Here is a 27,080-nt window from a genome sequence, read left to right as displayed (position 1 = left end):
TCCCAAGACCTTGTCCCAAGACCCCGTCCCAAGACCTTGTCCCAAGACCCTGTCCCAAGACCTTGTCCCAAGACCCTGTCCCAAGACCCTGTCCCAAGACCCTTGTCCCAAGACCTTGTCCCAAGACCTTGTCCCAAGACCCTGTCCCAAGACTGTCCCCAGACTGCTCTGTCCTAAGACTTCTTCGGCACTGTCCCAAGACTGTTGACAAGTGTCTGGGTGGTGGGACTTCTTTCCTCTTCGTTATGGGGACTTCTTGATTCGCCGTACCTTGTACCACCACTCAAGCTCTAGTAAAATTTTCCCAAAATCCTCTCTTAAAAGCCAAATGCTGACCCCCCTTTTTATTATTTCTCTTTTTGGCTACCTCTATTTCAATGTTCCAAGTAACTTGAGACCAAAACCTGTGCGCAGGTATCTTGTGATCACCTGTTCGTACAAAATTTTAACACAAATCCTCACCAAAATGCAACAAAAATCTAAGCAAGAAAAAGTAATAAAAACAGAAAGATGAGCCCACCTAAAATTCAAAGGTGACAAATGTCTACCTTCTATCGAAAAAAATGTCTGGTACCTAATTGCCACGCGTTTCCTTCCCCCCTGCTAGCGATCTTGTGGGGTATCACAAAAAAACTGTCTATGTCCGTTCCCCCCTACCGATCCGACCAGGGTACCTACCTTAACCTAATTCCAATTTTGGATATCCGCTTCCTATGACCAACGCGTGTAAATGACTAATGTAACTAAATCAACGATGTCGACTAATTAGTTACTCTAATTTCCCCCCTTTTTACAATTTACTACCGCCAACCTCTAACTTAACCAGCCCCCCTTCTAACCTCCCCCCTTTTTAGCCCCCCTTCTTAAGCCTAAAATTACCTTAAGCGCCGGGTGCTAAACCTCTCAAGAGAAAACCGTAGACCTGTCTCCAGGCCTGCTCAAGTAAAAACGTTCCTCAAAACCGGGGGATGTCGCCTATCCTATTTTACACTTATCTCCTATAATGTAATGTGGATTTTAACGATACCCGTTCTGCCCAACTTGAGAACTCGAGAATTGCCAAATCCTTCTTGGCTGCTTTCCCAATTGGCTGCTTTCCCACTCGACTGGTCACCTGTTCCAGTCCAGTCTCCTATTGGTTCAGCTCAAGTGTCCCTGAACCACTTTCCCACTCGGCTGGTCACCTCTTCCAGTCAAGTCTCCTATTGGTCCAGCTAAGTTCCAAGCTATCTGAAAACCCTTGACAACGCCCCACTTCGGGCACTTTATTCAGTTTACTGGTTTAAATTGCTAGGTTGATCGAAACGATCGAACTTGTAAAACAGTATGGGTATACTATTTAATTAATATAAAGGTTTGATCCAACTAATCTGGTGTCAAAGTCACTGTCTTTTTTCGTTTTATAGTTTTTGTTCCTTTTTCTATTCTTTTTTGGTTTTTGTTTTGCTTTTTGTCTTTTTGCTCGTGTTTTTGTCCCCCTAGTTGCCCCCCTTTACTCGGTTAGCTAAGCCTCGTTCGGAGAGCGTACCAGGAAATTTTCTCGAGTTTTCTTAAAAAGCTATCACGGTACAACCGGAAGGTTTGCACGTTCCTGTCGAACCGTACCGCCGGTACTCTAGAATGGGCATTCAGCCCGAAGCTGTCTCAAGTGGGTTCGACTCCGTAGTCTTGATGTCGTAAACACCCAGGAGCGCCATAAAAACACTATGTAACATTCGTCTACTGCAGTCACACATGAGGCTTAAGAAAAATAGGCCCTATAAACACTGGCTCAAGGGTCAGGGACACCATCTCTTGTGTTTTTCTACCTCAAGAACGGTCGGAGCCAGTTCGGTTCGTTTGTGACATGAGACTACGACCCGTTACAGCTTAAAGGCTACTACTAAAATATCCCCCCACTCTAGAATTAGAAACGTCCCCATACTTAGGTCTCTAGATACCCAAAATACATGAACGCCGTTAAAAACCGGGTTGGAACAATCCGTTAAGTTACTTTTTATTAGACAGTGGAACTTTGATCCATTTCAGATGGATCAACCTAAAACTCGCCTTACCTCAACATAACAATCATAAAACACACTCTAGGAATTTAAATTTGTACTCACATAGTAGCACGCTCAAGAAGTGGGAAATAATCCAGTCGGTAATTAACTCAAGAATTAAATAACGTAACTAAATGAGTCTAATGTTTTATAGTTTGAACAATGAGAACGAGTTTATACTCTAGACAATAGTTTTCTTGTGAACCATTAGGACACTCAAGTTGTCCACCTTTCCACCGAAGGTTCACTCTAGTCCAGTTCCGAATAACACTCCAGTCGCTATAATCCAATTCGTGGGAATGCTCTCGTCTCTGTCACAGATGGGACAGCTCTACTCTCGATTATGATAGTGATGGAAATTGCGAATAGCAATTTCCTACTGCTTTTTCTTACAACTTTCCCGCGTGTGTGACTCAATCGTTCTGAAATTGTTCTGATTTCTTTTTTCTGATTTTCAGTTATCGCGAGAAAATCGTGCATGACAGGTTCCATTCGAAATTTTGAAAAATTAAATTTCACTCCAAAATCAAGTGTTTTTTGCTTCTCTCAAGGTCAAACTTCCAAATATGACCGACTGGCACATGTTTTAGAACCACGAAACCTCTACAGGACCGATCAGAAGCGACCAGACGGTTTGACGATCGTTCCATGGGCTGTTGATAAGCAGCTCTTGTGGGATGTAACGGTTGTAGAATCTTTCGCGCCTAGTATTTTTTGTGCCGGGTGCGTTTGTAACCCTGGTACGTCTGCCGCTGAAGCAGAAGAGCAACAAAATGATAAGTATAAAGATCTATTAGATGATGGGCATCTTTTTCAACCTCTAGCTTTTGAGATTCAGGGCGCGGCCAGCCCCAGCACAGAAATTTGTTTGAGCAAACTTTGTAAGAACTTAAGCATATGCACTGAGGAACCCAGAGGTGGCAGTTTTATAAAACAGAGAATCTCCCTAGCAATACTGATTGCGAACCCCGCTTGCGTATTCGTAACAATAAATGACAAAATAACTTTCGAAGAAATTTTTTATTTGTAACATTTGTATTTTACATTTTCTCGTGTCGAGTTGCGTGTTCTTATTGAAAAAACGTAACCCGTTTTGGTTTTAATTGTAAGGACATCAACACTTGTCATCTTCTTTTATCATTGTCACTTCCATATCTAGAAAATTCCAAGGATTTTGACTGGAATACGTGATGAAGGGACTCCTGACTGTAACCTCGGTTACTATGATACTTTTGACCTTCTGATTACCTTTATAGCTAGAAAAAAGCTCTAAGCTTTCTTTTTCTTTAACCTCACCACGGACAAAAAAACTACACAATTGAAAGGAACTGTGTATTGTGCTCGGAAAGTTCTGTGCTCTACCTTCACGACAACTGACTATCTTTGTCAAACGTCACTGAACGTAGGAATACACTTATGAAGGTAGTTTTTATTTAGATGAAAGTCCTAAATTTATTTCACGCTCAAGTTTGATTTTCGGGATTTGACTTGGATTTATTTCCAAGTTCATTTCGTTTCATATGTCCATGGCAAACTCACCGTCGAACAGGAAAAGTGTATAAGTCGTCACGGAAAACGTGATCGACTTCTAGTTTCGAAAGTAGATTTTAATTCACGTATATCCCAGCGAAATAAAAAAAAATTACTCATTGGTTGAGTTTTTTCAAATTGGGGGTAATTTCGTCAAAAAGTGTATCATAACTACATCATGCCTCTGTGTAGCAGAGCTACAGCATGCCCTTGTTCAGTTGTCCATTCAGTTTTTGGACTCAATTGATCTTTCGTGTTTCTATTGAAAGATCAATTCGACTTAGTTTCGCCTGACAGTTAGCTTAAATCGAGCTAGTTAAGTCAATCTATTCGATTTGTAAAGATTTGTAAGCTGCTCTTTTAATGCAAACTAAGATTTGAAATGACAAGTAAACAAATAGTTATATATTCGTTTTGGTACTTGTATATAAGACTTTGAGCTGAACATTCAATCACTGACATGACGGCTAAGTTTTCAGCCTTTGTGCGAACGTGTGTACTCACCTCATTGGTCGTCATGTATGCGAATGTCTGGATCTTTACGCTTTCCCAGGAGCGCAGAAAATATCCATGGTATTATTTTTTAACAATGTGGAACTTTTTCTTCCAAACTTTGTACAGTGTTTTTGCTGTTATTTCATCGGCAGCTGAACTCACTTTTGGTCTGCCCATACTTTCCAAAGTGATCATTGAATCTATCATTTCATACGCAATTACCCCCTTATCTTCTTTTGTGGTGATTGTGTTCTGGGCTATGTTTCTATATGATGTAAGTATGCCTAAAATTTAAATCGATTTTTGGGATATCTTATGCTATCCCCACTTTGGTACCTATTGACAAATTTTCACCCCTAAAATGAATTAATTTAGCGGTTAAGTAGGCTCGAATTTTGTAACTAGTTCGAGCCTGCTTAACCGAACAATTCTCAGTTATAACGAACAATTCTCAGTTATATATATTTTTGTCATGTACAACAGTTTTTAGCAGGATATCAAAAACGTTTTTTTTTCGGCGGAATTTTTGGATCATTTTATTGGCTTAGGAAAAACTGATGGTGAGAAGTGGCGAAGCTGACTTGCTACCCCCGTGGCTGAACTATACTATTCATTTATACATTTTGTTGCTTCCTGCTGTCGAGTTTTTCTTCCTTCCTAGACCTCGTTTCTCAGCCAGAAATGCGATGCTGTCAATGGCTGGTATCGGATTGGCATATCTTGGACTACTGGAGTTCCTTATGAACGTTTATGAGATCACACCGTACCCCTTCTATCAGTTGATGTCAACGTCTTCACGATTTTTGCTCAATCTCTTCTTCATAGCAGGTGTAGCTCCTGTATGCTGTCTCCTCACGTGGAGTTTCAGAGCAGCTGTTCACTTGTTGAAAGAACAAAGCAAAGAAAAGTTTAACTAGTCTAGCAACGTTGTGTTCCAGTATTTTTTGTCATTCTTGCTTGAAAATCACAATAAAACCTGGTACAATCATTTGGTTTTCAAACATAATAGTAGAACAAAAGCATCCGAGTAGGATCCTAAATAGTCGCATAAGCTTTTGAAGTTATTTTTAGCAGCAAGTTAAAGTTAATAGTTGCTTAATTAACAGATACAATAAGTGCGCTTGCGATTAGCTTTTATCAGATCGAGATATAGACTTTTTTCAGGTTAACAACTTACACAAAATCACTGAATCGTTTGTGCTACTGACACGGCCAATTTTTTTGTACTCAATTTTGACTGCTGGCTGTTACCGAACTGTCCATACCACGTTGCGTACACTACACATATAGCATTAATAGATCCATGCATGCGATACATAGTTTTTCCAATAAGAATTGATTCGTCGAAAGTTTCCGGTTTATTTTGCTAAAAATCTTTGTTTCCTTAGATCGATGAAAACCTGACAAAAAATTTAGGAATGCTTGAAATCAATCCCACAACGACCATCCCAAATCTATCTATCTATATCTATCTATCTATACTATATTTAAATGCTAGTGACAGCTATCTCCCATGTTTAAGCATAATAATTTTGCATGTTTAACGTAAGAATTTTTCATGTTTAAGCTATACCATATATTGCAATGCTTAAGAAAATTTTTCATTTAGTTTTCCGCAAGGTCGTTAATTTTTCAGTAATTTTTTTCGAAACCAAATTAAATCTGTCTGTCTGTCTGTATACCTGCTTTTTTAATTAATTTGATTGTCTGTCTACCCGTCTCCTAATTTTTTTTACTTTCTTCTGTCAAATCTATTATATATTTAAATGCGGGCTTCACTATCTCGCCATGTTTAAGCTTTTTCATTGTGTTTTTTTTTGCATCTTTAACAAAAGAATTTTTTCACGTTTAAGCTATATCGTATATTGCAATGGTTAAGGTTTTTTCGATTTTCCCGTTTAAATTAAGTTTTTATTTCATCAAGTTTGTAATTAGCAACCCAATAGTTGGATGTTGTCAGAGTTTTCCTAGGTTTTGTGATTCTGGCCTCCAGGTATGAATAACCAAATCTTTGTAGTTTTCGAGATATGACGTTTTTTAGGAGTTTCTCAAAATTTTTCAGAGAACTTGGTTTAAAGGTTTTTTTTATAAAACTTGAAATTATCCTCGTAGTGAGGCTCTTTCAGGGTACTCTCAGGAGTTGTGAATTTTGCCTCCTAGTATGACTGCTCAAAACCTTTGCATCTTTCCAGATTTAAAAAAAAAATCACAAAAAAGTCATTAATTTTCTTTTCAAAGTTCGAAATTCTCAACCCTGTAGTTGTGTGCTGTCAGAGTACTTTCAAAGATTGCGATTTTTGCCATCTAATAAGACTGCTCAAATCTTGGTAGTTTTCGAGATGTGCAATTTTTTCAAAACAAAATACCTCTTTTGGAAAACTTAAGGTGAGGTTTCTAAAAATTTGAATTTCCCAACGTTGTAGTTGGGTACTGTAAGATTACTCTCAGGAGTTGTAAATCTTGCGTCCAAATGCGACTGCTCAATTGCTTATAGCTTCCCAGATGTGACGTTTCTTAGTTCATTTTAAATTTTTCGAAGAACTAATATAAAACTTCACAAAATTTTATGGTTCTTCAAAATTTGTATAAAAAACTTGATTAAAATTTTTGCAAATTTTGAAGTTACGAACCCTGTAATTGGGTGCTGTCAAAGCACACTCAAAGAAAGCAGATCTTATTTCCAATATATGCGGTTTATCATGAGTATCGGAGGTGCGTTTTACGCTAGTTATGTTTAACTATGGTTCTTTTTCTTAGTTCAAATTTCCTTATTATTTTTTCAATTGCTTTTTAGCCTATCTCTGCGATGTTGAGAGCTGAACATCCTCCGTCAGGTAATTAATTCTTTTTGGAGTTCAGCTCTCCCGCTCCAACAGGATATTGAGCTGAAGGAATTCAACTACACGCAAGGGGTCAGTTCATAAACTGATTATGCTCATATCTGTCGGTCTGCCAGGACAGTTGAATAAATTGTGTACATTTTGGGGACCAAGTTTACAAATGTTGTATATTTACCACTTTTGGTTCAATCTCGTTTCAGGTAAAATTCAGGATTGGTGAATAGCCAGAACGGAGGTGTGCAAGCGTGTATGAGTTTCTTTTCTTCTTTGAAGTTTACTCCTGGACTACTTATACCCAGAAGTTGACTGTGGCAACTTTTGGGTATACTATACCCAAACTTTTGGGCAACTTTTGACTGTGGCAACTATAATTTTTCAAAGTTTTGGTGTGCACAAGTTTTAGACCTCTTTTGTATTGATTAACTTTAAGAACTAAGTCATTTGACACAAGGTGGGCAACTTTTGTTTCACATTTAGAATTCAATGCTTTCAGGATGCGTCTGCTTTCTGATTCTAAAGTTTTATCGTCTACAAGCTCCCGAAGACCGCTTTTACTTCGGCAGATTACGAAATAAAAAGAGTTGCCATTGATTTGTCTTCAAGGGAGACTTTAAGATGCCTGTTTTGAGCCATTAATTCAGTTGATTGAGGTAGAAGTTCATAGCTGTGTGAAGCCCAATCGGTTGTGGACCGGATGTTAGAATGATCATCAGCATGAGTGATAAGCGGAACATTTTCACGTGGCTTATATATAAGTTGAAGAATGTGGGCGAGAGAACAGCACCTTGTGATACACCTTGTTTAAATTTTCTCATGCTGGATTTCGCGTCCCGAAATTCAACATATGTGAAGCGACCTTGTCAGTAGGATAATGGCCATCGTTTTGTTCTTCAAGACACTTCCTCAAGACTCGAAGACGACAACTGTTGATTGTTCGTTAACCCTTGCGAGCGCAAGTGCCGTGTAAATGGGAATTAGACTTTTTCCCGTAAACAACTTTTTTCTTCAAATCTGTAAGAAATTAAACTTGATTATTTTGAAATTTCACAACTTCCAGACTTCTTCTTAAATGGTCTAAAGGTGACACTCGCCTTTGCCTCCTAAGTCTTAGGTTTCAGTTCCAGACGGACGTTGCTTTCTTCAACTTGTATGGAATTGTCGCCTGTCTGCTTTTGCTTTGTCGGCTTACTGACCACATGGTGTTTTTTGAGCTGCAAGCCTTAATCCTTGAGGTTCTAATTGTTGTTGATTTTTTGCTGTAGTTTGTAACTTTTCATACTGCCTCAGTGTTTTTTCAGCTTCACAACTTTATTCGACCTGATTATTTTCGGATTTTGTTTTAATCTGCTGTGTTAACTTTTTAGTTGTTTGAAGGACAAAATATTATAAATATATATAAGTTGAAGAATGTGGGCGAGAGAACAGCACATTGTGATACACCTTGTTTAAATTTTCTCATGCCGGATTTCGCGTCCCGAAATTCAACATGTGAAGCGACCTTGTCAGTAGGATAATGGCCATCGTTTTGTTCTTCAAGACACTTCCTCAAGACTCGAAGACGACAACTGTTGATTGTTCGTTGCTTATGATGTTTTACCCGTGCGAGCGCAAGTGCCGTGTAAATGGGAACTAGACTTTTTCCCGTAAACAACTTTTTCTTCATATCTGTAAGAAATTTAACTTGATTATTTTGAATTTTCACAACTTCCACACTTCTTCCTAAATGGTCTAAAGGTGACACTCGGCTTTGCACTCTAAGTCTAAGGTTTGAGTTCCAGACGGACGTTGCTTTTTTCAGTTTGTGTGGAATTGTCGCCTGTCTGCTTTTCCTTTGTCGGCTTACTTACCACATGGAGTTTTTTGAGCTGCAAGCAATAATCCTTGAGGTTCTAATTGTTGATTTATTGCTGTAGTTTGTAACTTTTCATACTGACTCAGTGTTTTTTCATCTTCACAACTTTTTTCGACCGTATTTTTGGATTTTGCTTTTATCTGCTGTGTTAACTTTTAGTTGTTTGAAGGACAAAATATTATAAATTATATTTGTTTGCAGCGTAAAAGTTCCAAGTTTGGAAAAGATCGATTTTTTTATGACATGTTTTTTGGCCTTATGATTGCCTACTCACGTATTGTCGGACTATTGGCCACTCAGTAAATATTAAAAGCTTAATTAATGCTGATAGTTGTGTTTCTCGATAGTTTTTCTGAAATTGAATTTTTCATTTTTCTCAGAAATAATATTTTTTGACGTTGTTGTTTTCGTCTCATTTTATATTCGCCAGCGTGCAATGCGTGCATTTTTTTCTGGAATTGAATTTTTCATTTTACTCAATGATATTTTTTGACGTTGTTATTTTTCAACTTTATATTCGCCGGCGCGCAATGATGAATGCACTTAGGTGAATGTGCCCTTTTTTGAGCTCAATTGAAATTCTTCTACTGAAAATACAAAAAACTCTCCAATTACGAGCGTTGAAATAGGGCGAAAAAATGTGAACGATTTCTAGTTTCGAAAGTAGTTTTTAAGTTATAGATTTCCAGTGGAATAAAAACTTTACCAATTAATCTAGTTTTTTCAAGTTTGCCATTAATTTGAGTTGCCATTGATTTGTCTTCAAGGGACAATTTAAGATGCCTGTTTGGAGCCATTAATTCAGTTGATTGAGGTAGAAGTTCATAGCTGTGTGAAGCTCAATCGGATGTGGACCGGATGTTAGAATGATCATCAGCATGAGTGATAAGCGCAACATTTTCACGTGGCTTAGGCATCGAGCTAATATATAAGTTGAAGAATGTGGGCGAGAGAACAGCACCTTGTGATACACCTTGTTTAAATTTTCTCATGCCGGTTTTCGCGTCCCGAAATTCAACATATGTGAAGCGACCTTGTCAGTAGGATAATGGCCATCGTTTTGTTCTTCAAGACACTTCCTCAAGACTCGAAGACGACAACTGTTGATTGTTCGTGCTGATGATGTTTTACCCGTGCGAGCGCAAGTGCCGTGTAAATGGGAACTAGACTTTTTCCCGTAAACAACTTTTTCTTCATATCTGTAAGAAATTTAACTTGATTATTTTGAATTTTCACAACTTCCAGACTTCTTCTTAAATGGTCTAAAGGTGACACTTGGCTTTACACTCTAAGTCTAAGGTTTGAGTTCCAGACGGACCTTGCTTTTTTCAGTTTGTGTGGAATTGTCGCCTGTCTGCTTTTCCTTTGTCGGCTTACTTACCACATGGTGTTTTTTGAGCTGCAAGCAATAATCATGGAGGTTCTAATTGTTGTTGATTTATTGCTGTTGTAATTTTTCATACAGTTTTTTCACTTCACAATTTTTTTTCGACGTATTTTTTTCTGATTTTGCTTTAATCTGCTGTGTTAACGTTTAGTTGTTTGAAGGACAGAATATTATAAATTATATTTGTTTGCAGCGTAAAAGTTCGAAGTTTGGAAAAGATCGATTTTTTTATGACATGTTTTTTGGCTTAATGATTGCCTACTCATGTTTTGTCGGACTATTGGCCACTCAGTAAATATTAAAAGCTTAATTAATGCTGATAGTTGTGTTTCTTGATAGTTTTTCTGAAATTGAATTTTTCATTTTTCTCAGAAATAAAATTTTTTGACGTTGTTATTTTCGTCTCATTTTATATTCGCCAGCGTGCAATGCGTGCATTTTTTCTGGAATTGAATTTTTCATTTTACTCAAAAATATTTTTTGACGTTGTTATTTTTCAACTTTATATTCGCCGGCGCGCAATGATGAATGCACTTAGGTGAATGTGCCCTTTTTTGAGCTCAATTGAAATTCTTCTACTGAAAATACAAAAAATTCTCCAATTACGAGCGTTGAAATAGCGCGAAAAAATGTGAACGATTTCTAGTTTCGAAAGTAGTTTTTAAGTTATAGATTTCCAGTGGAATAAAAACTTTACCAATTAATCTAGTTTTTTCAAGTTTGCCATTAATTTGAGTTGCCATTGATTTATCTTCAAGGGACAATGTAAGATGCCTGTTTGGAGCCATTAATTCATTTGATTGAGGTAGAAGTTCATAGCTGTGTGAAGCTCAATCGGATGTGGACCGGATGTTAGAATGATCATCAGCATGAGTGATAAGCGCAACATTTTCACGTGGCTTTGATATCGGGCTAATATATAAGTTGAAGAATGTGGGCGAGAGAACAGCACCTTGTGATACACCTTGTTTAAATTTTCTCATGCCGGATTTCGCGTCCCGAAATTCAACATATGTGAAGCGACCTTGTCAGTAGGATAATGGCCATCGTTTTGTTCTTCAAGACACTTCCTCAAGACTCGAAGACGACAACTGTTGATTGTTCGTTGCTTATGCTGTTTTACCCGTGCGAGCGCAAGTGCCGTGTAAATGGGAACTAGACTTTTTCTTCATATCTGTAAGAAATTAAACTTGATTATTTTGAATTTTCACAACTTCCAGACTTCTTCTTAAATGGTCTAAAGGTGACACTTGGCTTTACACTCTAAGTCTAAGGTTTGAGTTCCAGACGGACCTTGCTTTTTTCAGTTTGTGTGGAATTGTCGCCTGTCTGCTTTTCCTTTGTCGGCTTACTTACCACATGGTGTTTTTTGAGCTGCAAGCAATAATCATGGAGGTTCTAATTGTTGTTGATTTATTGCTGTTGTAATTTTTCATACAGTTTTTTCACTTCACAATTTTTTTTCGACGTATTTTTTTCTGATTTTGCTTTAATCTGCTGTGTTAACTTTTAGTTGTTTGAAGGACAAAATATTATAAATTATATTTGTTTGCAGCGTAAAAGTTCGATTTTTTTATGACATGTTTTTTGGCTTAATGATTGCCTACTCACGTATTGTCGGACTATTGGCCACTCAGTAAATATTAAAAGCTTAATTAATGCTGATAGTTGTTTCTCGATAGTTTTTCTGAAATTGAGTTTTTCATTTTTCTCAGAAATAATTTTTTTTGACGTTGTTATTTTCGTCTCATTTTATATTCGGCAGCGTGCAATGCGTGCATTTTTTTCTGGAATTGGATTTTTCATTTTACTCAAAAATATTTTTTGACGTTGTTATTTTTCAACTTTATATTCGCCGGCGCGCAATGATGAATGCACTTAGGTGAATGTGCCCTTTTTTGAGCTCAATTGAAATTCTTCTGCTGAAAATACAAAAAACTCTCCAAATACGAGCGTTGAAATAGCGCGAAAAAATGTGAACGATTTCTTAGTTTCGAAAGTAGTTTTCAAGTTATAGATTTCTAGCGGAATAAAAAACTTTAACAATTGATCTAGTTTTTTCAAGTTTGCCAATAATTTGAGTTGCCCTTGATTTGTCTTCAAGGGACAATTTAAGATGCCTGTTTGGAGCCATTAGTTCAGTTGATTGAGGTAGAAGTTCATAGCTGTGTGAAGCTCAATCGGATGTGGACCGGATGTTAGAATGATCATCAGCATGAGTGATAAGCGCAACATTTTCACGTGGCTTAGGCATCGAGCTAATATATAAGTTGAAGAATGTGGGCGAGAGAACAGCACCTTGTGATACACCTTGTTTAAATTTTCTCATGCCGGATTTCGCGTCCCGAAATTCAACATATGTGAAGCGACCTTGTCAGTAGGATAATGGCCATCGTTTTGTTCTTCAAGACACTTCCTCAAGACTCGAAGACGACAACTGTTGATTGTTTGTTGCTTATGATCTTTTACCCGTGCGAGCGCAAGTGCCGTGTAAATGGGAACTAGACTTTTTCCCGTAAACAAATTTTTCTTCATATCTGTAAGAAATTTACTTTGATTATTTTGAATTTTCACAACTTCCAGACTTCTTCTTAAATGGTCTAAAGGTGACACTCGGCTTTGCACTCTAAGTCTAAGGTTTGAGTTCCAGATGGACGTTGCTTTTTTCAGTTTGTGTGGAATTGTCGCTTGTCTGCTTTTCCTTTGTCGGCTTACTTACCACATGGAGTTTTTTGAGCTGCAAGCAATAATCCTTGAGGTTCTAATTGGTGTTGATTTATTGCTGTAGTTTGTAACTTTTCATACTGACTCAGTGTTTTTTCATCTTTACAACTTTTTTCGACCGTATTTTCGGATTTTGCTTTAATCTGCTGTGTTAACTTTTAGTTGTTTGAAGGACAGAATATTACAAATTATATTTGTTTGCAGCGTAAAAGTTCGAAGTTTGGAAAAGATCGATTTTTTTTATGACATGTTTTTTGGCTTAATGATTGCCTACCCATGTTTTGTCGGACTATTGGCCACTCAGTAAATATTAAAAGGTTAATTAATGCTGATAGTTGTGTTTCTTGATAGTTTTTCTGAAATTGAATTTTTCATTTTTCTCAGAAATAAAATTTTTTGACGTTGTTATTTTCGTCTCATTTTATATTCGCCAGCGTGCAATGCGTGCATTTTTTTCTGGAATTGAATTTTTCATTTTACTCAAAAATATTTTTTGACGTTGTTATTTTTCAACTTTATATTCGCCGGCGCGCAATGATGAATGCACTTAGGTGAATGTGCCCTTTTTTGAGCTCAATTGAAATTCTTCTACTGAAAATACAAAAAATCCCCAATTACGAGCGTTGAAATAGCGCGAAAAAATGTGAACGATTTCTAGTTTCGAAAGTAGTTTTTAAGTTATAGATTTCCAGTGGAATAAAAACTTTACCAATTAATCTAGTTTTTTCAAGTTTGCCACTAATTTGAGTTGCCATTGATTTATCTTCAAGGGACAATTTAAGATGCCTGTTTGGAGCCATTAATTCATTTGATTGTGGTAGAAGTTCATAGCTGTTTGAAGCTCAATCGGATGTGGATCGGATGTTAGAATGATCATCAGCATGAGTGATAAGCGCAACATTTTCACGTGGCTTTGATATCGGGCTAATATATAAGTTGAAGAATGTGGGCGAGAGAACAGCACCTTGTGATACACCTTGTTTAAATTTTCTCATGCCGGATTTCGCGTCCCGAAATTCAACATATGTGAAGCGACCTTGTCAGTAGGATAATGGCCATCGTTTTGTTCTTCAAGACACTTCCTCAAGACTCGAAGACGACAACTGTTGATTGTTCGTTGCTTATGCTGTTTTACCCGTGCGAGCGCAAGTGCCGTGTAAGTGGGAACTAGACTTTTTCTTCATATCTGTAAGAAATTAAACTTGATTATTTTGAATTTTCTTAACTTCCAGACTTCTTCTTAAACGGTCTAAAGGTGACACTCGGCTTTACACTCTAAGTCTAAGGCTTGAGTTCCAGACGGACCTTGCTTTTTCAGTTTGTGTGGAATTGTCGCCTGTCTGCTTTTCCTTTGTCGGCTTACTTACCACATGGTGTTTTTTGAGCTGCAAGCAATAATCCTGGAGGTTCTAATTGTTGTTGAATTATTGCTGTTGTAATTTTTCATACTGTTTTTTTATTTCACAATTTTTTTTCGACGTATTTTTTTCTGATTTTGCTTTAATCTGCTGTGTTAACTTTTAGTTGTTTGAAGGACAAAATATTATAAATTGTATTTGTTTGCAGCGTAAAAGTTCGAAGTTTGGAAAAGTTAGATTTTTTTATGACATGTTTTTTGGCTTAATGATTGCCTACTCACGTATTGTCGGACTATTGGCCACTCAGTAAATATTAAAAGCTTAATTAATGCTGATAGTTGTTTCTCGATAGTTTTTCTGAAATTGAGTTTTTCATTTTTCTCAGAAATAATTTTTTTTGACGTTGTTATTTTCGTCTCATTTTATATTCGGCAGCGTGCAATGCGTGCATTTTTTTCTGGAATTGGATTTTTCATTTTACTCAAAAATATTTTTTGACGTTATTTTTCAACTTTATATTCGCCGGCGCGCAATGATGAATGCACTTAGGTGAATGTGCCCTTTTTTGAGCTCAATTGAAATTCTTCTGCTGAAAATACAAAAAACTCTCCAATTACGAGCGTTGAAATAGCGCGAAAAAATGTGAACGATTTCTAGTTTCGAAAGTAGTTTTCAAGTTATAGATTTCCAGCGGAATAAAAACTTTAACAATTGATCTAGTTTTTTCAAGTTTGCCATTAATTTGAGTTGCCCTTGATTTGTCTTCAAGGGACAATTTAAGATGCCTGTTTGGAGCCATTAATTCAGTTGATTGAGGTAGAAGTTCATAGCTGTGTGAAGCTCAATTGGATGTGGACCGGATGTTAGAATGATCATCAGCATGAGTGATAAGCGCAACATTTTCACGTGGCTTAGGCATCGAGCTAATATATAAGTTGGAGAATGTGGGCGAGAGAACAGCACCTTGTGATACACCTTGTTTAAATTTTCTCATGCCGGATTTCGCGTCCCGAAATTCAACATATGTGAAGCGACCTTGTCAGTAGGATAATGGCCATCGTTTTGTTCTTCACATCGTTTTGTTCTTCAAGACACTTCCTCAAGACTCGAAGACGACAACTGTTGATTGTTTGTTGCTTATGATCTTTTACCCGTGCGAGCGCAAGTGCCGTGTAAATGGGAACTAGACTTTTTCCCGTAAACAACTTTTTCTTCATATCTGTAAGAAATTTAACTTGATTATTTTGAATTTTCACAACTTCCAGACTTCTTCTTAAATGGTCTAAAGGTGACACTCGGCTTTGCACTCTAAGTCTAAGGTTTGAGTTCCAGACGGACGTTGCTTTTTTCAGTTTGTGTGGAATTGTCGCCTGTCTGCTTTTCCTTTGTCGGCTTACTTACCACATGGTGTTTTTTGAGCTGCAAGCAATAATCCTTGAGGTTCTAATTGTTGTTGATTTATTGCTGTAGTTTGTAACTTTTCATACTGACTCAGTGTTTTTTCATCTTCACAATTTCCTTCGACCGTATTTTCGGATTTTGCTTTAATCTGCTGTGTTAACTTTTAGTTGTTTGAAGGACAAAATATTATAAATTTTATTTGTTTGCAGTGTAAAAGTTCGAAGTTTGGAAAAGTTCGAAGTTTTTTATGACATTTTTTTTGGCTTAATGGTTGCCTACTCACGTATTGTCGGAATAGTAGCCACTCAGTAATTATTAAAAGCTTAATGAATGCTGATAGTTGTGTTTCTCGATAGTTTTTTCGAAATTGAGATTTTCTTTTTTCTCAGAAATAATGTTTTTTGACATTGTTATTTTCGTCTCATTTTATATTCGCCAGCGTGCAATGAGGAATGCACTTACGTGAATATACCCTTTATTGAGTTCAATTGCAATTCTTTTTCTGAAAATACGAAAAAATTTCCAAATACGAGCGTGGAAATAGCGCGAAAAAACGTTAACGATTTCTAGTTTCGAAAGTGGTTTTTAAGTTATAGATTTCCAGCGGAATAAAAACTTACCTATTGATCCTGTTTTCTCAAGTTTGCTTAATATTATCAAAAAAGCGCCAATCATAAATTGTTCTAGAAATTCAAAGAGCTCAGAGGGCAGCTTTTTGTCGTTTGAAGTTCTAGGCAGCTAATTCTCTCTTCGAAATTCGAAATTTTCATTAAAATCCGTTTTTTTTTGCTTATTTGCGTTCATTACTCTTTTCCAACTGTCAGTTGGCCTTGTTTTTTTAACTGCTAATTTTGTCTAGAGATCTGATATCCGTTTTAGTTACATTTCAGATTTCTTCTTAGCTCTTTTTGTTTGGGTTAAAGAAGTGCAGCTGTGCTCCTGTAAAAGATAACGGAGCGTGTAATTATGATAAGTGCAATTAATTTTGGTGTATCATAGTAATTATAAAAGAAATATTTTGTTACTTTTGGATTTACAATTTTAGAACGATTTCTCCTGCGTTTTATTCGGCTTCATTTCCCACTAAGTCAATGAAAGCAATGAATGGAGCTTCATATCTTGAATTATCTGAAGTTATGATTTAACTGATGGTTACACTTGCGATTAGCAAGGATATCAAATCCCAATAAAAACTTTTTTTTGGTTAAGAGCTTGCTAAACAGACTCCATTCTAATCGTCTGGCCAGCAGCTCTGTTTCTGAGCATCTTTTGAGCATGTTTCATTTCAAAGCACATATCTTTGTCGAAATTGTTTTTTTTTTATATTAGCTGAAATTTTACCAACTCATATTTGGTATATTTCCGTTTTTCCTTTTCTCTTTGTTTAAAAGGGGGGCGTTTCGGTTTAAAATATATCGCCTTAGTTGTCTTATATTAGGTTATTTGATGGCAAATTTTTTTTTATGAGTGTGTTTGGAACTTCCAAATTGTTTTATAACCCCAAAGTTGCTTTCGAAAATTAATTTGGCACAACTGGTGACTGTTCAATAACTGATTAGTTACGGCTTTGTAAGTTTTTAAAATGTTTAGATTATAGAAAATGTTTTAATTGAATGTTTTCCACAGAAAGAACTTACTCGACGAATAGAGGCAAATGTATGGAAATCTTTTCAGTTTATTTCACGTTTTTTTTTTCAAAAAATTGTCCAATGTTCGTTTTTGTCAGCTAGCTGATAATTATTTCGTAAAATATGCGAAGCTCGGGTTCGCCTCTGTGGTTCAGCTTTTCTTCGTTTCTGTGTTAATGTATAATTCGAGGCATTTAAGATGTAAAAATATTTTTTTTACGCTTGTTTTTGGTTTTATGCTGGTTGTATATCCAAATCAGATTTTTAGTTTGAATTCAGTTTTTTTTGGCATAAATTCAATTTTTCATTTCTGCTGTTGACTTTTTTCCTCGCTTGTTTTTTTTTTGGCTAAAAAAAAGGTTTGTGCTACTTTATATTGACTTAGTTGTCTTGGCTTGATAGACTTTATATCGACTTTTTTGATGGGATAAACAAGTTCTCATGTGTGTCGTGTGTATTTGGAATTTCAAGTTTTTTCATAGCTAACTTTTTAATGAGAAAATTTCAACGGGCGTCTGCTGAAGTTTCGTCATGTTAGATACCGCTTCTAGTTTTGGATCAAGTTAACATCCTCCACCCCAGCGCTTAATTTAAATTAAATTTGCTAAGCGCTGCATGTAAAGTGCTCGATTCTGATTGGCTGAAAAATCCCAATTTAGAACCAAGTTAACATCCTACCCCCCCCCCCCCCCCCCCCCCCCAAAGCCATTTGGGGGGAGGATTGTTAACTTGGTTCTAAATTGGGATTTTCAGCCAATCAGAATCGAGCATTTTACATGCAGCGCTTAGCAAATTTAATGGCTTTGGGGGGGGGGGGGGTAGGATGTTAACTCTGTCCTTAGATTTTGTTTTGATGCGAATTTATCTCTAATATTTGAATTACTTATCAGGCATTTTTCATTTTATTTTTGGATTTTTTTAAAATTTAAATTGACACTTGTTTAGTTTCTGAACAACAATTTCAAGTTTTTTTTTGCTCTCAGTCTTTCCTTTTATCGGTTAGAGGGTTCAATTGACGTTTCAGAAGTGGCTTTAAACGTTAAGAACTCCCATACGAATGAAAAAATTATATTGTCCAGTTTCTTCAAGATAAGTTTAGGAAAACGTTTCAATCAAAAAGGAAGAACTCATGAATAACCTTAAGTCACCTAAGTATTTAGTTTTTCGAAGCTTAATTTAGTATTTGTTTCAACCAGTGAAAATGGGGATGATTTTTTGTCTTTGGGTGTATATTAGTTTCTTTGCTTATTTTATTACGAGTATAAAATATGGAGAGTTATTGGCTTTCCTTCAGATCTTTTCATTACACTATGCAGAAAAAAAACAACGCGAAATTAGAAAACTTTTTCTGTAGTTTTTCAAGATTATGGACGGAACTATCTGTACTACTTGCACAGCAACCGGTCATCTTTGCTTAAATTGTTTTTTTTGCGGTTGCCTTGATATCATTAGCGCTTATTCAAATGTCTGGGTTATATTTATTTCTTTTACATTTTCATATAAGTTTTTTGGACCTTCCTAATAATACCGTCTGAAATTATTTGCTTTAGTAGAACATAACTTAGTGATGAGTTTTATTAGGAAATGACCAGCTGTTAATTTATTTTGGCCGGAAACAGTAAAAAGATCCATATATTATTTTTCTAATTTCGACTCAGATACTGTCGTCTTTTCCTCTGCTACATTTCAATATAGAATCAAAATTGGTGCTATTGAAAAACATAACATCAGTTTGGTTTTTGGCACATACGCAGATGAGGTAAAATGGTAGTTTTTCTGAAAATTTTACTCGGCACATTTTTGTAGAATTAGCAGCTTTGCTGATATTTTGTGCTTTTCGCATGGCAACCGGCTTCTCATGTCATAAACCTGTGATTGGTAAACGTGTCTATTCATGTGACGTTTCCCTTATCTGGCACAGTGACTAGTTTACTGCATGATTATGTAACACTTTACCCCGTTACAATTTCAGCCAACTTTCGTTTTTAAAGCAAGAAAGAAGAAAAAGAGCTAGTAAATCAAAATAGCCCAGCTAAGTGATCAGAAATGGTGAAAGTGTTTGATTTGTTGCGTAGTTCTTGGCCTATTTTGTATTATGTATCATCGAGAATATTTTTGAATGACTGCGTTTTTTTTAAAAATGATCAATTCTCTGATAATCAGATAGTGCTAAGAGCAGACACCACTTCTACAATTTTAGAACGATTTTCTCTGCGTTGTATTCTGCCTTCATTCGCCACTTAGTCAATGAATGGAGCTTCATATCTTGAATTATCTGAAGTTATGATTTAACCGATGGTTACACTTGCGATTAGCAAGGATATCAAATCCCAATAAAGACTTTTTGTTGGCTAATAACTTGCTAAACAGAGAACCTTCAAATTTTCTGGCCAGCAACTCGGTTTCTGAGCATCTTTTGAGCATGTTTCACTTTTCGTTTTGCCTCTGCGATTTCAAAGGGCGTTTCGGGTCAAAATATATTGCTTAGTTGACTTATATTAGGTTGTTTGATGGCAAATTTTTTTATGAGTGTTTGGAACTTAGTAATTTGACATCCAAAATGTTTTATAGCCCCAAGTTTGTTTTCGAAAATTAATTTGGCATAACTGGTGACTGTTCAACAATTGTCGGCTTGTTACGGCTTTGTAAGTTTTTAAATAGTTTAGACTATAGAAAATGTTTTAATTGAACGTTTTTCACAATGAACTAACCCGACGAATAGAGGCAAATGTATGAAAATCTTTTCAGTTTATTTCACGTTTTTTTTTCCAAAAATTGTCCAATGTTCGTTTTTGTCAGCTAGCTGATAATTATTTCGTAAAATGTGCGAAGCTCGGGTTCGCCTCTGTGGTTTCAGCTTTTCTTCTTTTCTGTGTTAATGTATAGTTCGAGGCATTTAAAATGTAAAAATAATTTTTTTACACTTGTTTTTGGTTTTATGCTGGTTGTATATCCAAATCAGATTTTTAGTTTGAATTCATTTTAGTTTGGGTTATATTTATTTCTTTTACATTTTCATATAAGTTTTTTGGACCTTCCTAATAATACCGTCTGAAACTATTTGCTTTAGTAGAACATAACTTAGTGATGCGTTCTATTAGGAAATGACCAGCTGTTAATTTATTTTGGACGGAAACAGTAAAAAGATCCATATATAATTTTTCTAATTTCGGCTCACATACTTTCGTCTTTTCCTCTGCTACATTTCAATATAGAATCAAAATTGGTGCTATTGAAAAACATAACATCAGTTTGGTTTTCGGCACATACGCAGATGAGGTAAAATGGTAGTTTTTCTGAAAATTTTACTCGGCACATTTTTGTAGAATTAGCAGCTTTGCTGATATTTTGTGCTTTTCGCATGGCAACCGGCTTCTCATGTCATAAACCTGTGATTTGTAAACGTGTCTATTCGTGTGACGTTTCCCTTATCTGGCACAGTGACTAGGTTACTGCATGATTATGTAACACTTTACCCAGTTACAATTTCAGCCAACTTTCGTTTTTGAAAGCAAGAAAGAAGCAAAAGAGCTAGTAAATCGAAATAGCCCAGCTAAGTGATCAGAAATGGTGAAAGTGTTTGATTTGTTGCGTAGTTCTTGGCCCATTCTGTATTATGTATCATCGATAATATTTTCCAAATACTGCGTTTTGTTTTCAAAATGATCAGTTCTCTGATAATCAAATAGTGCTGAGAGCAGACACCACTTCCAAACCGCTTTTTAAAAAAAATAAACAAAAAAGCCGAAAACTTCCTTATAGATCATGCTATATTAAAGAGCAGCCGTGGCCGAGTGGGCTAGGCGCTTGTCACTCAACACCGGGGTCTTGCGTATGAATCCCGCTTCGGTCACGGTTGGAGGGTTCCCAGTGTCATCCGACTCTTCAGGGTTGGACTGGCTGAGGCGATATATATGACATCTCCCTCCCTCGTGGTTGTTCCTGCAGTAAGCAGGCCGGGGGCTAATTTAATAAAAAGCTATTGTAATGTTAATCACTCTTTTCCGACTGTGACTGAAATTTTTTTGCCTACTGATTGCAAAACCTGTCTTCTTTTTGAGGAGCGTGCTAATAGCATTTGTATCGATTAATGTAAAAAAGGTCAGTTTTCACATTCTCGAAAATTTAATTGTTAGAAAATGAAATTTCAATTCTTTATTAAGTGATTTTTAAGATTTAGGCTAATTTGACTTTTCGAATTAACACCTAATCAAAGCAATCATTGCCTGCTAATGAGCACACATACTTATCACTACGCCCCCTTATTTCTGGTGTTTTATTGTTCTACACCGATTAGTAAATAATTGCGAAAAATTTCTGCTTCGGGATCATTATGCCCGTAAATGTGTCTGCTTCTAGAGCGAACTGTTTTTAACCAATTTTATTTCGCTAAAATTAGAACATGACCTAATCCACACTGTGGTAATTCCTAAGGCACTTCAGGTCCCTTATTGGGAAGTTTTTGGGCCATCTGAACCGAACAGTGCTCATTTATTTCATTCCAAGGCTGAAATACAAAAATCCGGAACATGGATAACTGAATGACCCACTGGTTTATTGCCGTGTTTTCCATATACTTGGTTAGAATTGTATATAATTCTGCTTCTCGTTTCCCTGGTTTCCAGCTCTTGCTTGTTTCTATCTGAAATGTGCACAGTAAAATAGCGTTCCGTTACAGTTTGAGCATAGTTTTAAAAACACCTGCAAATCTTATTTATACATTTCATTCCTAATTTTTTAGCTTGAAAATTCTCTACTTTTGTTTTATCTGGAAATTATGACCAGTTACCGTTTCAATCTTATTTCTGGAAGCACCTGCGAGATTTTTTCTGAAGATTTTTTCGTTTTTTTGAAGCATGTTTTCTGAGGCCTTAGAACGATCTCAGGACGGTAATTATTTTGTGTAGGCCTTATATGGCTATGGTTTGATTATATGACGTGGCTTCACCTGCGCGTTTCTCTTGTTTTCAACGGTCGTTCGTCGCGGTTTTTTGCACCAAACCATTCTTGAAGCCAAGTTGTTTTGGATATTTTTGAAGCGCACGTGTCACTCTCAAAACAAAACCAACACACCATCGAAATTCAGCGTGTTTTGTGTGTTGTTTTGTTTGTTATTTTGGCTGCAAGCATTTTTCGTTTTAACATTTTATTGCTAACTTTGTTACAAAAAGGTACGTGCTTTTTTGCGTTTTCTTTAGTATGGTATTTTTGGTGCATTTTGTACCAATTGAGAAAAATATTAATACATGGTATTATTTTGGCTTCTTTTGGATATTTTCTTTTGGTTAAGTAACTTTAGGTAATAGAATAAATATTAGACATGCTTGTTACAGATTCGGCTGTTCAAGTATTTTGTGGCAATTTTTAAATGGCTTTGTTCAGTTTTAAACATGCAGTGGATAGTTTTAACTTCATTAATGGCTCGTCTCTTCATGAGTGAGTCGGGACGAAGGCGTTAGCTCTACTTGTTTCTGTTTGTTGTTTTTAATTAGACGCCGGACTGGTTGTTGGCGTGGTAACGCGCCATCTTAAATTACATTCAATCTTAATTGAAGTCATTATTTTAGATATACTTTTCAGATTCAGTTGCTAGCAACTTCCACCACTTTTTCTTCGCGTGTACAAATCAAATTCAACCTAATTCAAAATGAGGGAAATCGTTCACTTGCAAGCCGGACAGTGCGGAAACCAGATCGGAGCTAAGGCAAGTCAACTCTTCATTAGTAATAGTTCCTCTGTTTCGAACAAGTCAGTATCTTGTAACAAGAAAATTAAACTGAACCCAACCCTTGAACACATGAATTTTTTTTAAATCAGGCTAATTGAAGACAGTGGATTTGTAGGTGTTTGATTTGCTAAATTTTGATTTATGTTATAGTTCTGGGAGGTCATCTCTGACGAACACGGCGTTGACCCCACCGGAACCTACCACGGAGACTCCGATCTGCAGCTGGAGAGAATCAATGTCTACTACAACGAAGCTACCGGTGGCAAATACGTGCCTAGAGCAGTCTTGGTAGACTTGGAGCCCGGAACCATGGACTCAGTCAGATCCGGACCTTTCGGACAGATCTTCAGACCCGATAACTTCGTTTTCGGTGAGTTCCTCAGTCTTGAGTTTTTTGAGTGAATTGTTTCCAATGAGGTGGTTGGATGTAGTAATTGTGCCGGTGATTAATTGTAACTTGCTGTTGTAGGACAGTCTGGAGCTGGTAACAACTGGGCTAAGGGACACTACACCGAGGGAGCCGAACTTGTCGACTCTGTCTTGGATGTTGTCCGAAAGGAAGCCGAGGGCTGCGATTGTCTTCAGGGATTCCAGCTGACTCACTCTCTGGGAGGTGGTACCGGATCCGGAATGGGAACCCTTCTCATCTCCAAGATCCGAGAGGAGTACCCCGACAGAATCATGAACACCTTTTCCGTCGTACCTTCACCTAAGGTGTCAGACACTGTCGTGGAACCGTACAACGCCACCCTATCCGTGCACCAGCTGGTTGAGAACACCGATGAGACCTACTGCATTGATAACGAGGCTCTGTACGATATCTGCTTCAGAACCCTGAAGTTGACCACTCCCACCTACGGTGATTTGAACCACCTCGTCTCCGCCACCATGTCTGGTGTCACCACCTGTCTCAGATTCCCCGGTCAGTTGAACGCTGACTTGAGAAAATTGGCAGTCAACATGGTGCCGTTCCCTCGTCTGCATTTCTTCATGCCAGGGTTCGCTCCTTTGACCTCGCGAGGATCTCAGCAATACCGAGCTTTGACCGTCCCTGAGCTGACCCAGCAGATGTTCGATGCCAAGAACATGATGGCCGCTTGTGACCCAAGACACGGACGATACCTGACTGTCGCAGCCATGTTCAGAGGACGTATGTCCATGAAGGAAGTCGACGAACAGATGTTGAATGTGCAGAACAAGAACAGCAGCTACTTCGTCGAATGGATCCCGAACAACGTCAAGACCGCCGTCTGTGACATCCCTCCTAGAGGACTGAAGATGTCGGCCACCTTCATCGGAAACAGCACCGCCATTCAGGAGCTGTTCAAGCGAGTGAGCGAACAGTTCACCGCTATGTTCCGACGAAAGGCTTTCTTGCATTGGTACACTGGTGAGGGCATGGACGAGATGGAATTCACTGAGGCCGAGAGCAACATGAACGACTTGGTCTCTGAGTACCAGCAGTACCAGGATGCCACCGCCGAGGAGGAGGGCGAGTTCGAGGAGGAAGAGGAAGGCGAGGAGGCCTAAGTCACCTGTTGACATCGAAGCAACCAAGTATGCGATGTTCTCCGAATCCTTGGAATAGGAGCGATATTCTATCTTAAGTTGCTCTATAAACTGTAACCAAGTATGTTTTGTTCCAATGAAAGTAAAGTTATGTGTAAAGCAATATTAAAGTGTCACAATGATTGGAATTTTTCGCAAAATCAGCTTTTAGTGCGTGCAACAAAGAATTTTTGCAGATGAAATCTTTTCAGAATTGAGCTTGTCTAGCGAGTGTTTTAGGGATAGCGTGTAAAGTTTTCTTTAGTTTCGCGGAGTTGCAGCACTTTGCTATCAGGGTGACTGCACTGAACTGAACCCGAAAAAATTAGTTGGAAACTGAAACGTAGATTCCGGCTGTAGGCAGAGTCAATCAGAATGTTCTCCATTTTGGAGTACCAAGTTGTAGTTTCTGCAACAGCTCATGTCACCTGAATAAAATAATCCTGCTAAAGTTTTTTGCACTTAGAGTATGTAAAGTGTTCGAAAGTGGAGAATTGAGCCAGTTAGGGAGTTTCTCGAAAAATTCCCGTTTCTCGAAAAACGGGCGCAATCTTTCGAAACATGAGTGAGCTTCGATTTTCATTCAGCATTTGAAAAATGCAGTAGAAGATTTTGCTACTAATTTTGCTTTAAAGTCCACAACAACGCAGCAAAAAAGACTCCAGTGTGGCAGATCTGTCGCTAGTTCGAAGCTAGTGAAGTTCCTCTGGGCAGTTCACTATGTCAAAAAGCTTGATCTCAATTTTTTCTAGCGAACAGTAGTGAATGAGCGCAGTTAAAATTGCTGATTAATAGAAAAATTATCGATGAATAATTAAAATATTAAACGCGGTTAAATTAAAACTGAGTATTGACTATTGCTCGGAACACTTACAGAGCCGACTAAGTTCATCACAACAGACTCCATTTGCAAAAACTGAGCAGGAACTACGACAGTTCTGGCCTTTTTTCTAATGCTTATCTTTGCTACTTTTTTTCAAACAAGCAGCATCTACACCTAGACTCTCAGTTTTATTAGTACCTTGATGTTTTTAAGATCACTCGTAAATTTCTTTATCTGGAGTTCTAAAGGTGTGTTCACTGTACTCGTCCATGTTTCCAAGGTTTAAAGATCTATCATTTCGAAAGCTTTTCGGTGAAAATGATTAGCGGTGTTAGGATTAAGTTAGCTCTTTTGATAGTTATGGTATTTATAAGGTTCTGGACGTTGAGCATTCCTGAACAGTCTAAATATCGTAAGTTTGAGCCAATCGTGAAAATGTACTTTAACATCGAACCGTGAACTGTAACAGTTTGAGTGAAATAATGATTGTTAGTTAAAGAAAGGCTGTGTTTCAGCTATGTAAAACGTCTAATGTAACTCAAGATTAACTCCTTTGGCTACGTTAGAATAAAACGGTTCTGGTTGCGTCGTGGAGGAGCGGCGAGCTGAATCCCGGGGGTTGTTGAACGGTGATCTGAATGAGCAAGGAAATGGAATCACTTAATAACTCGCCCTTTAACTTTTTTATTGCAGTTTTTTTTTCATTTTAACCATCTTTTGTTTTAAACAACCATTGAAGGTATCGCAACCCGGTAAACCAGTTTTTTTTTAGATGAAAACATTAAACATTTTTTGTCACTAATGATCTCATCGCTGCATCAACTGTTTTTACTAGCTTTGCTCGTATTTACACAAGCAAAGCTTGTGTTAGAGTAAGAACTCTTTTTCCCCCAACTTAAATCGCTGATATTGCTGCGACAAAATGTGTTCATTTTGATCACTAACCAGCTATTAAGTACAGCCAATGCCAAGAATACTAACAGACTATTTTACTACAAATATCCCTTTAGCTTCAAGGTATCATGGATCTGTATCGTAAAGGTTCGCAAGAGACCAGCAACAAATTAAGAGTGTTCGAACCTGGGCAGGGTCAGATGTTTTTAATCAAGTTATTCGTATACTAGCTGAAATGCGTCCGCTCTTTAAATTGAGGCATGTTAGTTGTTTTTAAATAGTTGCTAATGCGTCATAATTGGCTTGCGTAACTTAGCAATTATGTAGACTAATTGGCGTGCGTCACTTAAGAATTTTTTTAGGCTCATATTTTTACTCAGTGAGTTTTCCCAGCAGAGTTACCGGTCATATTTTTGCTTGGGTATGCGAAGTGCAGCTTCGCTTCGGTGTTTAATTTTTCATTATTAGGGTCGCAGGATAAAAATTTCATTATATATTGTCAGATTACACAATTTGAATCATTGGGCAATATATTTTTTCAAAATACCAGTGGATTAAAATCCATTAGTAGTGCTACAGGTTCATTAAGCTTTCAGTGTAACAGTTAAGTTAGTGAATCATTTGATTGCTTTATTTATCAAAATTCAGCTGCTCATTCTTCATGATTGGCATGGAGTTAACGTTCATGCCTGCAAAAATGAATGTCTGGCGTTTGAATCCAGTCAGGACGTCTTCTTTTGAAAATTTGTGTACTGTCTATGGTTTGTTTTGTTATTGTTTGTCCGCCACTTCACGGATTTAAACAATTTTCACTTTAGTTTAATTTGATT

The 27,080-nt window shown here is 37.2% G+C and overlaps 1 protein-coding gene and 1 long non-coding RNA gene across 2 annotated transcripts; both read left to right on the top strand.

Annotated features, from left to right (window-relative positions):
• The first annotated feature begins 1,925 nt into the window (after positions 1-1,925).
• On the top strand, positions 1,926-5,055 carry LOC134855303 (uncharacterized). Its single transcript, XR_010164466.1, has 2 exons — positions 1,926-4,341; positions 4,616-5,055. It is a non-coding gene; the product is annotated as an uncharacterized LOC134855303 (long non-coding RNA).
• Positions 5,056-22,839: 17,784 nt separating this feature from the next.
• Positions 22,840-24,736, top strand: LOC134840126 (tubulin beta chain). The gene is made up of 3 exons (XM_063855822.1): positions 22,840-22,961; positions 23,136-23,355; positions 23,455-24,736. The coding sequence occupies exons 1-3, from the start codon at positions 22,905-22,907 to the stop codon at positions 24,513-24,515; spliced, it is 1,338 nt and encodes a 445-aa protein (XP_063711892.1). The 5' UTR covers positions 22,840-22,904; the 3' UTR covers positions 24,516-24,736.
• The last annotated feature ends 2,344 nt before the right edge of the window (positions 24,737-27,080 follow it).

Source organism: Symsagittifera roscoffensis, chromosome 1 (assembly GCF_963678635.1).
Source record: "Symsagittifera roscoffensis chromosome 1, txSymRosc1.1, whole genome shotgun sequence".
NCBI classification, from domain to species: Eukaryota; Metazoa; Xenacoelomorpha; order Acoela; family Convolutidae; genus Symsagittifera; species Symsagittifera roscoffensis.
Note: the sequence above shows the minus strand (reverse complement) of the source record. Positions and strands in the feature narration are given on the sequence as shown.

Coding starts and splice junctions, on each gene's coding strand:
- LOC134840126 (XM_063855822.1), top strand. CDS start 22,905: ATGAGGGAAATCGTTCACTTGCAAGCCGGACAGTGCGGAAACCAGATC. Junction 22,962..23,135: donor GAAACCAGATCGGAGCTAAG/GCAAGTCAACTC, acceptor TTTATGTTATAG/TTCTGGGAGGTCATCTCTGA. Junction 23,356..23,454: donor ACCCGATAACTTCGTTTTCG/GTGAGTTCCTCA, acceptor TTGCTGTTGTAG/GACAGTCTGGAGCTGGTAAC.